The 16,269-nt window shown below is 35.1% G+C and overlaps 1 protein-coding gene across 10 annotated transcripts in view; it reads left to right on the plus strand.

The window, feature by feature from the left end:
* The first annotated feature begins 715 nt into the window (after positions 1–715).
* Positions 716–16,269, plus strand: part of LOC122251519 (uncharacterized) — a 22,686-nt gene continuing 7,132 nt past the window's right edge. For 2 of the 10 annotated variants that reach the window (XM_043013534.2, XM_043013535.2), the window contains exons 1-21: positions 716–949; positions 7,332–7,444; positions 7,569–7,717; positions 7,877–8,046; positions 8,793–8,952; positions 9,100–9,244; positions 9,351–9,455; positions 9,577–9,688; positions 9,838–9,953; positions 10,159–10,290; positions 10,436–10,501; positions 11,337–11,404; positions 11,601–11,720; positions 12,885–13,256; positions 13,683–13,772; positions 14,153–14,312; positions 14,498–14,789; positions 14,900–15,014; positions 15,218–15,440; positions 15,787–15,956; positions 16,125–16,229. In XM_043013534.2, the coding sequence (XP_042869468.2) occupies positions 933–949; positions 7,332–7,444; positions 7,569–7,717; positions 7,877–8,046; positions 8,793–8,952; positions 9,100–9,244; positions 9,351–9,455; positions 9,577–9,688; positions 9,838–9,953; positions 10,159–10,290; positions 10,436–10,501; positions 11,337–11,404; positions 11,601–11,720; positions 12,885–13,256; positions 13,683–13,772; positions 14,153–14,312; positions 14,498–14,789; positions 14,900–15,014; positions 15,218–15,440; positions 15,787–15,956; positions 16,125–16,229 (3,000 nt within the window). In that variant the 5' untranslated portion in view covers positions 716–932. Of the gene's footprint in view, positions 950–5,348; positions 6,495–7,331; positions 7,445–7,568; positions 7,718–7,876; positions 8,047–8,792; positions 8,953–9,099; positions 9,245–9,350; positions 9,456–9,576; positions 9,689–9,837; positions 9,954–10,158; positions 10,291–10,435; positions 10,502–11,336; positions 11,405–11,600; positions 11,721–12,884; positions 13,257–13,682; positions 13,773–14,152; positions 14,313–14,497; positions 14,790–14,899; positions 15,015–15,217; positions 15,441–15,786; positions 15,957–16,124; positions 16,230–16,269 lie in introns of those variants that run through there. The other 8 variants (XM_043013530.2, XM_043013533.2, XM_086548793.1 and 5 more) reach the window with 5 other exon arrangements.

Raw genomic sequence — 16,269 nt, forward strand, 5'->3', positions numbered from 1 at the left:
GAGTGAGGAGGTCGAAAAGGGAGACCAAAATGCAGTTGTTGAAAAGAAAACGTAGGACTTAAATTGGTTGTTTTAATGTTATATTTTATTGGTCGAACAGTATCTCAACATGCTGTTATGGTGTAATGCCAGAACGTTTTTATACATATATATGGCCGCATATCTGATATGGATAATTAACATCATATATGATACAATAGTAGTTATGTGCGACCAAAAAAATAAATATATTCTTTGTATCATATTTGTAATTCTCTGGTACTAAATCAAGTGAAAATTGGTTGAGATATAAGACTTATTTAGAGTCATGTTTAATGCAGGGCTGCATTTATGAGTAATGCAGTGTTGGTGTTTCTCTATTCATGATTATTTGTGATCATTTGTTTTTTTTATATATTCATGTACTTATTTACTGCGAAATAAGGTAAATATTCAATTCAGTAATATTCCCCAATTTACTTTACGTCCAATTCTTCTTGATTTAGTGAGTTTTTTTTTTTAGCATAAACATTTTTATGTTCTGACCATCTGAAGCAAACCCTCGTATCTGGGAAGTTTGAAAATTACCCCAGGATGAGTGCATGCGAGCGTGTCTCGGACAGTCGCCAACGAGCACAAAGTAATTCATAAAACGATAATACTTCAACATCGGGCTGGAGTACCACAAGGTAGCCATTAACCCTCACCTTCATTTAATATTTTGCATATCCACCAGGTGATTTCAGCAGCAAGCACTTGTGCTATCTCATCTCACCGCCTAGCTCTATGTGGCATGACTATTCTTCTGGCAGTCGGGGATTCCCCCAGTGGACTTCCCCGACAAATCGAGTCAGAGCTGCAAGACGTAGTGATCTCTTAGGTCTCGTTTGGTTGTGATCTCTGGTCCCGGCATTGCCAGCTTACGATAGAAGCCTATGCTGTAATAACAGGTCATGGTGAGAGGTGACAGGTAGGTCCGGTGCTTTCTTACGTAAATTGTGTTTAGATCCCGGAGCTCGGGCATTGAGCTTCCGGGTACGGCAGGGTCAGCACTGACGTAAATTCAGAATGCTTAATAATTCCCTTTTCTGAAAGAAAATATAGCATCAGTTATGCATGTGGTTTTAATCGTCTGTTAAGACTGATATCTTTATTTTTGCAACTTGGGGAACGAAAAACCGTATCAACAGGCCAGTTGCATCAGCGTATGTCCCATAGCTAATTCGTGTTTACTTATCATTGCGCAATATTTAAAATACATTGTATGGTTGTTTTTATCATAGGCAACCGCTCAACTATAGTAAACAACACAGCTGTACACTAATGTATGAAAAGAATCCCCAACCAGAAAGTGATAGTTCGCGCGAGGGTCGGGGAATACCCGCGATTCCGAGTTTATCTACTCTTGATTTATACAAAACTTTTCCTGGTTTGGATCCAGTTACGACGATTCTGTTTCATCCCTTTAGTATTAACTTTTGCGGATCTATTTCAACCAAAAACAGAAATTAGACACTATCAGATGGAGGGAGGCTGAGCAGCGTAGAGGTAACGGGGTCGAACATTCACAAAGGAAGTTAAATGTCAGGATGTGAAGCAGAGGGCACCAGACTTCTCAACCTTCTCGCACATTAGCTGATATGTGGACATATTTGGGTGTAGGTAGATATTATTATTCAATCAAATTCTTTAAAAAGTTGACTGAGACCCCCTGCTTTCTCCCCCTCCTCTCTCTCTCTCCTTCCTACATATAATTTAATTACGTAGGCTATTGTTTTAATTGATCCGGGGATGAAATAATGAGGAAGTAAAATATCTCCATCAAAGGAACCATCATTGTAAATAAGAATGACTGAGAATGAAAGAAATGGCAAATATAGAAATCAGATAAAGAAGTTATAGAAATTAGATAAAGCAGTTAATTAAAATTCAGTAAGTTCGTGGCGTCACAGTTCTCTCTCTTCACTCATCGGTAAATGGTAGAGTTCAATCGTCGTTCGTGTGCTCAAAATAGAATAGTTTCCCTTTTGACCGACACGCACGAACGGGGATTTCCCGGTTCCAGTTACGTCATGGATCTCGGTGTCAGTAGACAACGCAGTATCTGTTAGGTGAAGAGGATTTCCACAGGAATACATTTCCCAGCAAATTTGTTTTTTATCATCATCGTTATCATTATTAATATTGTAATGAAAATAACTTAATACAGGCACTTGCCCGATGAAGAGACAGTGGCCCCAATCCAAAACAATATTAGATTATGATAAAATATAAGTTCAGGAATAATCATTGCCCCATCCCATTGCACTCTTTCAATATATATATATATATATATATATATATATATATATATATATATATATATATATATATATACATTTTCTGAAGACTTGCAGACGACATAAGAAAACACAAACATCGTTGCCAATGGACACTTCATTCGCATTCCTAATCTGAATGCGACGAGGTTCGCTCTGGTTGCGTCATACGGGATTTTGAAGGTCACAATATTGGTTCACCAGAGCAGTGTCACCAGCTTTGGACGGACTACCATATACAAAACTGAGACGAAACGGGGAATATCAAACCTCAGCAGCGAACATTATATTGATTGAAATCCTTACTTTATCTATAATCGCGTGGCCAAGCTTTATCTGATGACTTTGGAGATCCGCTTATATGTTTTGGCTTTACCTGCTTATAATAACAAATAGCAAATGATGCCAACCCATAGCTTTTCGTACCGTGTGCCAGGATACACAATTCAGTCGTATCTCCACTTTCACCTAGAATAATGGAAGGCACAGGTAGTCCTTTTCGACATAGAATTATCATTTTTATTTTTGCAAATCGGTTATTGCACCGCGACGGCCAGTCTACTACCAGCAGATCCATGCCACTTCGGCTGTTCCTAGGCACCAGCATGACATGGTGCTGATTCACAGATAACTCGTAAATAACGGGGAATGTGTTGTACCGTCGCGGAAGATAAAAATTTGGCTGCTCTCCAGGATTTCCTTGTAAGATTTTCAGCAAGATTGTACTGTTGCTTGTCATTGGTGTTTGGGACAACCCTATTTTTTCATTTTTCTTTCCGTTTCATGGAGTTGGTGGATGATGATGGCATTTATTACAACGGTAATGAGGATAATAATGATAGTAATACTAATGATGATAATGGTGATAATAATATTAATAACACTAGTGAAAATAATGATTGTGGTTATAATAATAATGATGATAATACTGCTACTACTGTTATTCTTGTTATTATTACTAACACCACTAATAAAAGCGTAGCGGCAATGGCAATGGTAACAACAGTAATAATGAAGATAATGCTTGTGACATTTATAATGACCGTAATGATAGCAGTAATGACTGATATTTTTTATAATACGATCATTGTCAATGCCATCACAATCACCATATTATCATTATTACAATGTAAACACACTTGCATGGGCAGTACAGTACTAACCTTTTCTTTCATTTACAAGGTAGGGTGGAGGAAGCGAAAGTACTGGGAGGAGAATCCTTGAGACCGTAGCTGATGCGATAAAAACTGGGAAAATGATAAACGTGATGACTGTAATTGTTATAGTAGGAATAACGATTATTGTCATAATTATCCTTATCATCATGTTTTTTTTAATCATGATCATTGCACTTCCTGTTTTTATTTGTGCTATTCTGCTTCTGCACATGACTACATGCAGTCATAATAGTATACCATCACTCCCATGGTTACTACAATTGCTTCACCATTACATTAGATATTACTTCCCCTGCAACTGTTTTTATAACCATTCTATCAGCATTGTTATTGTCCTTTTTTCTGTCAATATTGATACGATTACTTTAAAGGTAAAACTGATACAACTATCAGGGCAAGATTTTGACATTAATTCATTCATTTCTTGAATCTTATTCAAATTAAGGAATCACGTTATGACAGTAAAGTACAAGTTTTACTTCACTGTACTGTTCCATGCGCTGACAAAGTAACTCGTTCCACATCCATGTCTATTCAGATGTGCACGAGTGACGTCACTGGATTCCATGATAAAAAATGAGAAATAAAAAACAGAGAACCTTGAACATTAGATGGTTGAGTTACCAAGTAGTAATTTACATATAAACACCTGCTGAGAAACGCGACTATTTTCCGATTTAGGAAACTCATCTTACGGTCAAAAGCTGCGTAAAGGAAATAGTGTGTATATGGATGTATGCTTTCACTTATCGACTACGTTACAAATATTTACACGAATACTATTTAGTGGCATATAAAATAACAACTGATCTACGTCATATATTTTTTTTATGTTCTAATATAACCCATACTCCTTCGATTGTTACTGCTCTCGAGTTCCGGAAATATAGACAAATGCACTTAACCTTTGTCATTTAGCAATATGATCAATGATTCTCAATTTTCCTGCATAACGGACGCGTAGTGAAGGACAAATTTAATTTATTGCATTGCAGGAATGCTTAAATTGCATTAAACTTTTAGGGAATTTTAGGAAATTATACAGAACGTAATTACTGATTCTTAATAATGGGAAACAAGGCGAATGAAGACCGAAGCATCTTCTTAGGGAAAAAAGCGTAACGGAACAATTAATTACTATAATGTAAGCCTCTTGTACCAGGGGCGTAGCCAGTGAGGTGCACATGGGCCATGACCGCCCCATTCATATTAAGTAGTTGTATTATTATAACGATTTTTTCTGACACTCTAAATACAGCTTTATGAATATCTTTATAGTAGGTATAGTACATAGCATTGTATGTAAAAAAAATCCTTATGAATATTACATTGTCCTATGTACAGATTACTCCTCACTATCACACCCCCGCCCTATTAGCAGTCCTTCCGAGGGTGATTGCGTAGAAATGCCAAATCGCCCATGTCTGATCGTCGGTCTGGGTGAAATCGCAATTCATAGAAATTTGTCTGAAATGTGATTTCAAGAACTTCCGCAGCAAGGGAAATAGGTTTTGTGGTGATGTTATGCCACTTTTCATGACGTTATTGCGTTACGAGAACTCTTAGTGCAATGAACCATTCAGGTTGTGCTAACTCGTCAACATTTGCAAGTGTCTGGTTACACAGATGCCAACTGGAGATTTTATTTTAACCAATGGTTGCTAAACATGAGCGTATTTTCCCGGGAAGCGTGTCATAAAACAAGGTGATAAATAAATAAAAGAAAAGAGCCATTGTTTACAATTTCTAGATGCATGTGCACTCTTGAATGGAAGTCATTGAAGATATCAGATGATTGTATTAGTAACTATATATTATTAGCATCAACAAGAGTTATTATATTACTCATGCCATTGAATACCCAAACGCACAGAGCAAGGGAACCACAGGAACATGATGCCCATGTTTTCCCATTACGTGAGGAAAGGGACGAGAAGGACGAGGACCTAAGCACAGATCAGCAGCAAAGGCTCGCCTGTACGTAAAAATTCCCTCCATATCCTGTTAGGGGAATCGCTGGCCGAAGAAGCAGCCTGAGACGTTGCTCTTCGGGACTGGCCATTTTGGGGATTACCCGAAGAGGCGAGAGCTCTCAACTCTTCTATAAAATCCCCATACGCTTCTCGCAGACAGTACAGTCCTGTGCGAAGTCCTTTGAGGAACACATTGATTTTGTGAAGAAAAATATGTATTGCGATAATTATTTTATGTAAGTGTTTTTTTTTTATGTAGTATGGAAACTTTTGTGCTGTGAGAGGAATTAAAGGATACCCATGGTATGCAGGATACATAATTTTCCTGTTGCTTATGCTTTATCTAGATATTCGTGATGCAGAGTGTTAACTCGTACGTGCATAAAAACTGCATCGAAATGATAACGAAGCTGTGATTAATTACCAAATAGATAATTTCTGGAGAATCCGCTCTCAACCCAGAAAATAGTATTGGAACTTGAGTTGGGGATTTCCCAGGTGCTGTGAACTGGGTGGTGAACGCAGGAGAGCTTTGTCCAAGCTCTGGGGGATTTTCACAGTGTCAGGGCTGGAGAACACAAGTTTTGGTAAGAATTCGGGGCCATGCAAGGCTAGGAAGTCCTCTGGCAATGTATAGGCTCAGTATAAGTGTGTGTTTGTGAAGCAAGTGTTCAAGGCCACCTCATTCTAGGAGGAGTGAACAAGTGCTGAGTGATGTTGCCACACAACACTGCACTTGCACGTTCCTGCAGCAAACTAACGCGTGTGCTCTGCTGGCTGCATGTGCTGATTATATGTTAAGAATATTGAGAAGCTATTTGCTTTGGTTCATTTGATGTGACATTGTCATGACTTCGTGACTTGTGCCTGCTGTGCACAAGAACCATCCTCAGGCAGAGAACTAAATACTCCCTCGTATATTAGTATTTGTTCTCCGAAACGCAAAATATTATGCAGGTGAATTTATTATGCTGAAAAGGGAAAGTGAAAGCGAGGAAAGAGCATTTCGGGAACTGTCAGAGGCAAATGTCACAACAAATCAACAGGTGTGTAAATTGTGAGCCAAGATTACCATGGTGGAGATTCACTCATGAAGAGGATCGTAGGATTCAATGTTCTCATGTGAAGGGAAACACGGAGCTAGTGTGATGGCCTAGGTTGCATTATAATTGTGATTACAGAAATCATGCACAAACTATTTCCAGGCTATTATGAGAGATGTTGATTTTATTATTATTTCTTTGTCATTAACATCTTAAGCACCATACTAGTCTTCCTGTATTATGATATAGCTTTTTTAAAGAGAAACATTCTTATAAGTCATGCTGCGGTATAATGCTGATTTATACTCCTACTGCTGATCTTATGTATGTGAAACTATCCAGAAGTTGAAACAGATAAGAAAGCCACTGTAGGTGATGAATAAATAAAACATAATTCCTAGAAAGAAATCTAGAATAAATCATATATTTCAAATGCCAGTCCCACCACAAGAAAGACAGAGGGGACAAACTAAAATGTAGTGCATGAATAATGTTGATAAGGCAGCTAATGTCAAGCGAACTGAAGGTATACCTATAAGATCAAAGTGAAGAACAAAAGACCTTGAATTTGAGGATTGCAAAATCAAAAAGATATGTTGGCAATAGGGAAAGGAAGTTGTGGCACCATTGTATTCTGAGCTTTGGTGAATTAAGGATGTATTTCCCAGAATTATAGTTTATACTAGTTTGTATTTGCCCTGATGATATATGTATTTTTGAATCATTATGATTAATTTGCATTGCTGTGTTATTAAATACAGCACAATGTTAGTACCATCATTATTTTTTCATGATTTTGATTTCCCCAGAATGTGCTTATGAATCCTCTTTACTTGACAGAGGTGGGATGAGTTCCCCGTACAGTGGAGAGTCTGCTTCTCCATACTCAGACCACTCAGCTGGAGTACCATCTCCGCCGACAGTAGTGACTGCTTACAACCGCCCATATGAAGGTGAGAAATTTGTGTGATTTTTAAGTTTTTGATATTCATTTTGGTTTGAATTTGATTTTTGTTTTTATTTTTAGAAATTAAATTTTGTATTCAGTCAAAGTTAAAGGTGAATTTATATCTATAGCTGTACACCATGACGGGCCATTCATTCAAATATTGGAGCAACCGCAGTCCAAATTCCGTTTCCGCTACAAAAGTGAGATGGTTGGTACCCATGGTCAGCTGAAAGCAGATCGATCAGACAAAAATAAAGCTGTTTTCCCTACAGTAAAGGTAATGACCCAGCAGAGATTTGTTTTGATTCAAGAATATTCTAAGATTTTCATGTTTTGTAATAATGATGTATAACTGTTTTTGTATGTGCATATCTCAAATATAATAGTTATGTCATTGTACTTTTTCAACAATATTGATTACTATTATGATTTTCAGCTGGCAAAATGGAATCATGGACCAGCTGTAATTCGCCTGATGCTCTATACAGCAGAAGACAACGTAAATCAAAGAAAACGGCATGTCCACGAACTCTCTGGAAAGCAGTGTTGCAAGGAGACGGGTATTTGTGAAGTTGTTGTCGATGAAAAAGTTGACTACACAGCAATGTAAGTATTTGATTTCATCATGTATGTTTATGTAGATACAGATATGTAGATAAAAATATAGCGGTATTTATATATAGATAGATTTAAAGATATATGTATTTGATAATTAGGATAAAAGATCACAATAGGACCACATGAAGTGATCCCATGGCCTCTGTGCTTCAGGTTCTGGCAAAGGCTAACAAACCTGCTCCATATATAGAAAGAGAATTTAAACTTGTTTTTAAATTGACAATTAATCACCAGCAAAGTTGACAAGTTCTATCTTGCCAGATCATACATGGTTAACATTTGTTCAGAGTGCAGATGCCTTGACATTGCTAGGCATAACCAGCCATATATCAATATGCAGGTCTTGAAGAGATTGTGGCTTTGCCTTTCCTTTCTGCAGATTGCCTTTTTTCTTTATAGAGAGTAGTGTAATTTTGTGTACTTTTTATAGTCATTACCTTTGTTTTTCTCTAGCTTTGTGCAATCCTATTGTGAATAGGTACCATTATTGTTCCCTAAATTATCTAAGACAGGAATTACTAACCTATAAAGATTTTGGTTAATTATATTGATACTGTTGTAATGATGTAAAGAAATATACAGTTAAAGACAATTAATTCTTCTATAGACTGCTAGATTATTTTACAGAATCTAATTGGATTAGTATGAGTTACATTTTTGCATATGACTTGGATTCATTTTTGTCATTTAGACAGTGTGAAATAAATTGATCAAGGATACTTATCTTTTTACAGTTTCCAAAACCTCGGAATCATTCACATTGCAAAGAGAGACACAAAAGATATAATTCTCCAGCGAAAAAAGGAAGAGTTGATATCCCATGCACAACTTCGCAAACCACACCTTTCATATGAAGACATTAGGAGGAGCATCACACAGTCTGATAACAAAAGGGTAAAGAATTTAGTACTTACATGATGTTAAAATGAATTATTTGTGTAAGAGTTTGTTCTATTGTGTTGCTTATCTTCTCTGTGAAGCTACATCTACTTTATTTAATTAAGATGTACATATTTTATTTTTAACTGTTATGTCTTACAGTTGGAAGAGGAGGCTGAAGAAGAGGCAAAAAATATGGACCTCAACAAAGTGGTCTTGAGATTCCAAGCCTTTCAGTATGACAAGAAGATTGAGAGTTATCGTCCTGTTTCCTTACCAATTGATTCTGATATTGTTTATAACTTGAGTAAGTATATTTCAATTGAATTATTGAAGTAATTATTTTTCTTTTTTTATGAATTACTATTTGGTATTTGAAAACCAAAAATAACAAGAACTTTTGCTTTCCGCAGAGAATGCCACAACTGGAGAGCTAAAGATTGTAAGAATGTCGGCTTGTTCGGCACCATGCACAGGAGGAACAGAAATTTGGTTGCTGGTTGAGAAAGTTAGGAGAAGTAAGTAACTGAATAGTTTTTAATGTTGCTTTAATGGAAAGATTGAACATCTTCTGATTATAGCTATTAATTTATACTGCAGAATGACATCACTTAACATTATTATTTTCTTTGATTTTAGATAATGTGCAGATCAAATTTTTCGAGTTGGATGAGAATGATCGGGAAGTATGGTCAGGCTATGGTGACTTCACTGATGCAGATGTCCACCATCAGTATGCCATCGTTTTCAAGTAAGAGACTTAAGTTTTATTAATTCTATACATTTTTATTCCCAACAAACTTTAAAAAGTAGAAATTTCAATAATGTCTTCATAAAGGGATATATTCAATAAGTATGAATTAGTTTTCTTGTTATGTTTCACATTAAGTTTTCTTTCAGAACCCCAAGATACAGATACACAAACCTTAGTACAGCAGTGCGTGTGAAAGTACAGCTTGAAAGACCAACAGACAGGGACACAAGTGAACCACTGGACTTTACATTCATGCCTGACAGTAAGTGTTTCATGTCAGATTGCAGATTATTTCAGGTTGAGAAAAACAGCAATGTTGTAAGCAGAAGTAATATCTTTATTTTTCATATGTTTGCCTTTGTTTTACTTAACTAATTGATATCAATTGCATTATTTAACTTAGTAAATACCCCAAGTAAGATAGAGTCAGTGTATTTTTTTTATTAATGAGTTTTCTCTTGTTACAGCCCTGAAACGCAGAAGAATGCTGATTGAAAATGCACAAGAGGAGGGAAAGAGACACCCAAGTTTCCCCCCTGCAAAGAGGCCAGCAAATTTCAACAACTATGCAAGTGAAGCTATAGATCTGAGTTACAACAGTAAGTATGGGAAAAAGAACGTTGCATCTGAAGTATTATGAACATAAAGAAATAATTTAGTTATAATTTTTTTTATTATTGGCCATATACAGGTGTATTTATGTATCTTGATGTGTTCTTAATCAATGTTGAATTTGTTCAACAGTGAGAAATCCCCGTGGTCAGGAAGACTCTATGCCAACACCTGACATCTTGGAGCTGTTGGTGGGGGGTAAGCATTGCTCTGTTCTAGTTACTTTTGTGTTTTTAATGTTATTGTGTTTTAATTTTGTATCTTACAATGAGTCTTGGTGATTTCTAGTTGATATAGATTGGCCATTATTGCTTTTATTGCTGTTATTATTATTGTTGGTGTTATTAATATTACTATTCGTACTATTATTGTTATTAATGTCAGATTAATATTTACTATTAGTGCTATTATTATTATTATCATTATTACTATTACTATTACTATTAGATTTTATACTGTTAGTATTATTACTATTAGTTTTAATACTATTAATATTATTACTATTACTATTATTACTATTATTTCTATTATTATTATTATTATTAGTAGTAGTAGTAGTATTACTATTACTATTAGTTTTAATGCTACTAGTATTATTGCTATCAGTATTTCATTTATTATTAATATTATTATTATTATCATCATCATTACTATTATTATTATGATTATTATTTATTATTATAATCATCATCATTATTATTATTATTGTTATTATTATTATTATTATTATTATTATTATTATTATCATTATTACTATTATCATTATTACTATTATCATTATTACTACTATTATTATTATTATTATTATTATTATCATCACTATTATTATTATTATTATTATTATTATTATTATTATTAGGATCATTATTATGGCTACTATTATTATTACTGATATAATCGTCATCAGAAGCAGCATCCTGCTATTAGTGATGATGATGTTATTTTTTACATTTTCTTAGAAATGTCATAGTTACTGTTTGATTTTACAAAGTAGAATTAACAATTTACTTACTCAATTTTCATAAATTTTCAGAATTCCCAAACGGTAATGGGCTCTCACCATATACTTTAGAGATGTCTAACCAGTCACCACAGCACACTGTAAGCCTAGCTGTTTTCAAATTGTAATGAGATAAGTCTTGAATTTTACCATTTGATATATTTATAGCTATGTCATCTATAGTTCTTTGATGTTTGTTTACATTGATTATGATGATCTTGATACAGTTTTATCAATCGTAATCTGTGATCTTATAAGGAGCTGTGTTAAACTCACTGTTTCCTTTTGTTGTCTCAGGTTCCCTCACCTGGACACCCTTCCGACTCCAGCAACCAGGAGCTCTATTCTCCCATCCATCCAGGCTCAATAGGGACTCCTAACACTGAGTTTACTACCATCAACAATACCCTTCTTCAGGTATTTTGTCCGTCTTCGTATAAGAAGATATGGTAGGGAGACTTTGTCTTTGTGTTATTGTGAAATAAAAAGGAGTGGCTTGTAGCTTTCCACCACAGAAGTATTGTGATTGGATGAAAAAGATTTATACAAGGTTGAGGAGGACAATCCTTTGTCTTTAGGAATAAAGGTGTTTTGCTTCATGTGTGATTTCTTGTGTTAGTAAGTAAGTAGGATGAACAGACTGTAGATGAGGCGTGAGTAAGATTGACTACTTCTACAACACTAGATGTGTACTTGACATTTTAATGCTACATAAGACTTATATTTGTAGTTGAATTTAGGTATGCTATGCTATTGTATCTTACCTGAGGGATGGAAATGATTTTGTGCATGTTTGGAAGCTTATTTGTAAATATTTAGAATGAGGAGTTGTCATGTACATGCTTGATTGTCTCTGCATTTGTTATTACTTTTTTAAGATTAGAAATGAAATAAACATATATATAAATATATATATATATATATATATATATTGTCATTCACTTACTGGTATTCATTTTCTATCTTTCTTTCAAAACACTGAAAAAAAATGCATCTAGCTTTTAGAAAGAGAATTATTGGATGTACATGAAACTTTTCCCTCCTCAATATCTTTACACTTCTTCTCTGGAGAATTCTGCTTAATAGTGCACCAAACAGGAAAGGAATTTTTCTGACATTGATAAAGTTGGAAAGATAATAAATGAGTATTTTCACATATTCAGAAAAAGAGGGGCACTTACCCTGTTAGCATAGATCACAAATGGATAGAGGATGTCTGATCTTCAAATATCAGCTGTGGTGAAGACAGAAGATTGTTATTCAGTGTCATTGGGTTATGGAAAATGGCAAAAGGTTTGCTTTTAAAACATTTTCTTCATTATTTGTATTTCTATTACTCTAAAGAAAGATGTTGATCAAACATGATTTTGAATAATGAATAGTCAGTAGTCAGGTATCTTGGTGTAAAGAACAGGAACAAAAAGAACTTTATAAAGCTCTAACCATGGCAGCCTAGATTATTCTACAAATAATTGAATAACAGTCTCACACATGAAGTAAAGGTTTATGTGAATATTAAATTTTTTATTGCCTTCTATCTTGCAGAAGGTTGATTTGTAAATGTAATTTTTTGACTTGCAGGTTCCTTCACCCGGCCACCCAGTGCCTAACTCCCCCCAGTACAGTGTGATGTCTCCAGGAGAACACTCTGTTGGGTCACCACAGTCCCAGTACCAGGGCTCTGGCAACTTTGGAGGGAATATGTCACAACAATATTCACAGTCCCAGTCACCACAGTATATCCAGTCTCCATCTCCAGTCATGATGGTGCCTTCTCCTTCATATCAGGATAATGGAACACAGATTTTAAATCAATATCTGCAACAGCCACAGCAGCAGCAACTACAGCAGCAACAGCAGCAGCAACAACAGCAGCAACAGCAACAACAGCAAATTCACCAGCAACAGCAGCAGCAGTTCCCAAAAACACAGCAGATGGGATCTCAACAATTAGTAAGTTTATATTGCCAGTAATTTACTATCTACATTTTAGTAAAATGGGAGAGAGAATGATGTCCTGCATGTATTAGTGTCATATAACCTTGATTAATGAAAGGCCAATTTATACCAGTTTACTTTTTTATTTGCTATCAGAAATCTTCATTACATTTCTAAATGGAGTTTTTATCATATTTTGTATCATTACCTTTCTTTTCTCTCTCCCAAATTTTAATTTTATCTTCCTTTTTCCAGTCTTTCCCTTCCATTCCCCACTGCCTTTCAGTAGTCTTGAGGACATCCCATACTTGATATGATACTCCTTAGTTCTATCTCTTTTTTATTTTTACTCATATTACCGTACTATCATTCACTTGCTACATACTCTTGCTATGTTACATTATTTTATTTGATGCATTTCCCTTTATTTTTCTCTCACAGATACTTGGTGCTGTAGATAACTGGCTAACTCAACAGCCAAACAATATTCACCAGCAGATGCAACCACAGCCAATACAGCAGTTGAATAATGTAAGTTCAGTCGGCACTCCTGGGTACAGATAATTTCTGCTGTAATAATTTTGATTGTAAAGTTACCTAGCATTCACATTTGTCCATGCACTGAAATATTCTCTAGAACTTCCACATTAAAGAGAATGAATAGCCAGGTATATATTTATTTCAATTTAAGAATGTTTTTATATGAAAAAATCCTTTAACCTCAACTGTTATGTAGAGTGCATGTACATTATATGATTGTTATAGATCTTATGTTTCTTTTATAGAATTAGCAGCATTTTTTTTATATATATCACAAAAGCCATTATGTTGCAATTTATGTTACTGTGAAGCAAATACTTAATTCTCATACTTTATTTTCACATTTATTGACTTTGTTGTTTCATTTAAAGGTACCAGAGTTTGACCTGCCAAGTTGCTTCAACATTATTGGTGGTCTGGGTCCAGATGCCACCCTGATGGATATGTTGGAAGTTGCAGATGATCAGTTAGCCTTTGAATCTGGCTTGATAGGCAACAGTGACATCAAAGCTGACTATGGAGGAAAAATGCGTAAGTATTTAAACCCCAGTAATGATTTTAAAAGATCCAGTTCTTTACTGTGTAAATTAATTTTATATTCCAGTTTGCTTAATAATACTGAATAGATTTAATTTTTGACAAGAGGATACATAACCAAGATAATTTATGACATGTTGGATATATAGATGTTAAAAGATCTATTGTACACCTTCCAGCACCGGATTCAAAGAAGAAGCAAAAGGATCAGCCAGTTAGCTCAGGACAAGATGTAGATGAACTTACAAAAATGATCTCTAATGTACGAGTTGATGACAGCCGCAGCAACAGGAATCCTCCAAGCCAAGTGGAGTCCTCAAATCAGCATCCCACACAGAGTGTAGATGTGGCATTCAAGGTGGCAATAAGTGCTGCAGAATGTCTGCAAGCTTATGCTGCAACTGGTGACATTTCCTTACTCTTAGCAACACACCGATATCTCTTGGCAGTTCAGAACAATCAAGGAGATACGTAAGTAGACAGTTCTTTGAATTTTGAAAGAGGGAGAGTCTTATATTGATAATATCTATTATCAAGCTTGTTATGGTTCTAGCCTATTTGATGATTATTCTTTTCCACAGTGCACTGCATACTGCTGTCAGCAACAAAAATATAGAAGCCTTCAACAAAATTCTCAAGGCTTGTGAGAAGATCAGTCCACAGGACTTGCTAAATGCTCAGAACTTTGCAAGAGAGGTATGTGTTTGATGAAACAAAATTATAAGTTAGTTGGTGCTATTGAAGAATGTAGAAATATCATACACTTACTGTTTCTAACTTTATTCCCTGACAAAACAAAATTGATAGTTGGTTGGTGCTGTTAAAGTTGAAGACTAGGAATATCATACACTTTTTCTAATCTTATTCCCTAATCTTGTAATGTCTTATTTGTGTTTTAGACTGCACTGCACCAGGCAGTACGTGGCAATGAGACCATTATGGTGAGGAGACTTGTTGCAGTGCCAGGCTGTGATGTAAGTATTGTAGATGCCCAAGGAAACACACCAGTCCATTGTGCTGCCCAGATGCAAAGTATTCAATGTCTGGAAGCTCTTCTGACCAGACCTGTGAATGGAGTCCGCTCAGCAGTAACACAGGCCATCAATGCTTATAATTATCAGGGTGAGTGTTTAGTTTACAACCTATTTCTTTGGTCACTGGAAATCTCTTTATTAAAGTTAAAGCTATTCAACTTCATTGTGAATTAATAGTGTTAAAGTGTTTTTTGTAAAGTTTCATGAAATGTACACTTACATTAACAGTAACTTTTCTATTTATTTATCTTTATTGAAAAAAAATTTGTCCAGCTTGAATTTTACTTATTTTGACAGAGCAGTGTTTAAGGTGAAACATTTATATTATAAGGGACTTTGTGTGATTAACTAAGTTTCAGATAATGATAAATGACATTGTTTTGTCAGGTAGAAAAAATGATATATTATAAAAGAGATGCATTGCTGTTTCACAGGTGAAACCCCTTTACACATGGCTGTAATCAATGGAAATCTAGACAGTGTACGTATGCTTATTGATGCTGGAGCGCAGGTTCATCTTTGTGAGCGCAAAAGAGGGGCTAATCCATTGCATCTGGCTGTCATGCATGGTCAGCATGAGATTGCCAGATATCTTCTTGATCGTGTATGTATTTCCAAGACCTAAGTAGTGTCTCTGTTTTACTCTGCATTATTAATATTGATAATTGACTCAATATATTTAAGATTTAGAACAATGTTAAGTGATTTATTTTTAGATGTGATTTTTATATGAACCTATTCACATTTTTAATATAGTATATATGCTTTTCAGACAAGTGTAACTATTGAAGCTGGATTATTCGATGGTAATACCGCCCTTCATTTGGCTGCACAACAAAGAGACAGTGAAATGTGCAAGATATTGTTGAGACACAATGTAAGTGAAACCTTTGTTAATTCATTGTTATATGATAAAA

This window comes from Penaeus japonicus, unplaced genomic scaffold (genome assembly GCF_977035675.1).
Source record: "Penaeus japonicus unplaced genomic scaffold, GWHDUDI00000001_assembly GWHDUDI00000002, whole genome shotgun sequence".
In the NCBI taxonomy this organism is placed as follows: Eukaryota; Metazoa; Arthropoda; class Malacostraca; order Decapoda; family Penaeidae; genus Penaeus; species Penaeus japonicus.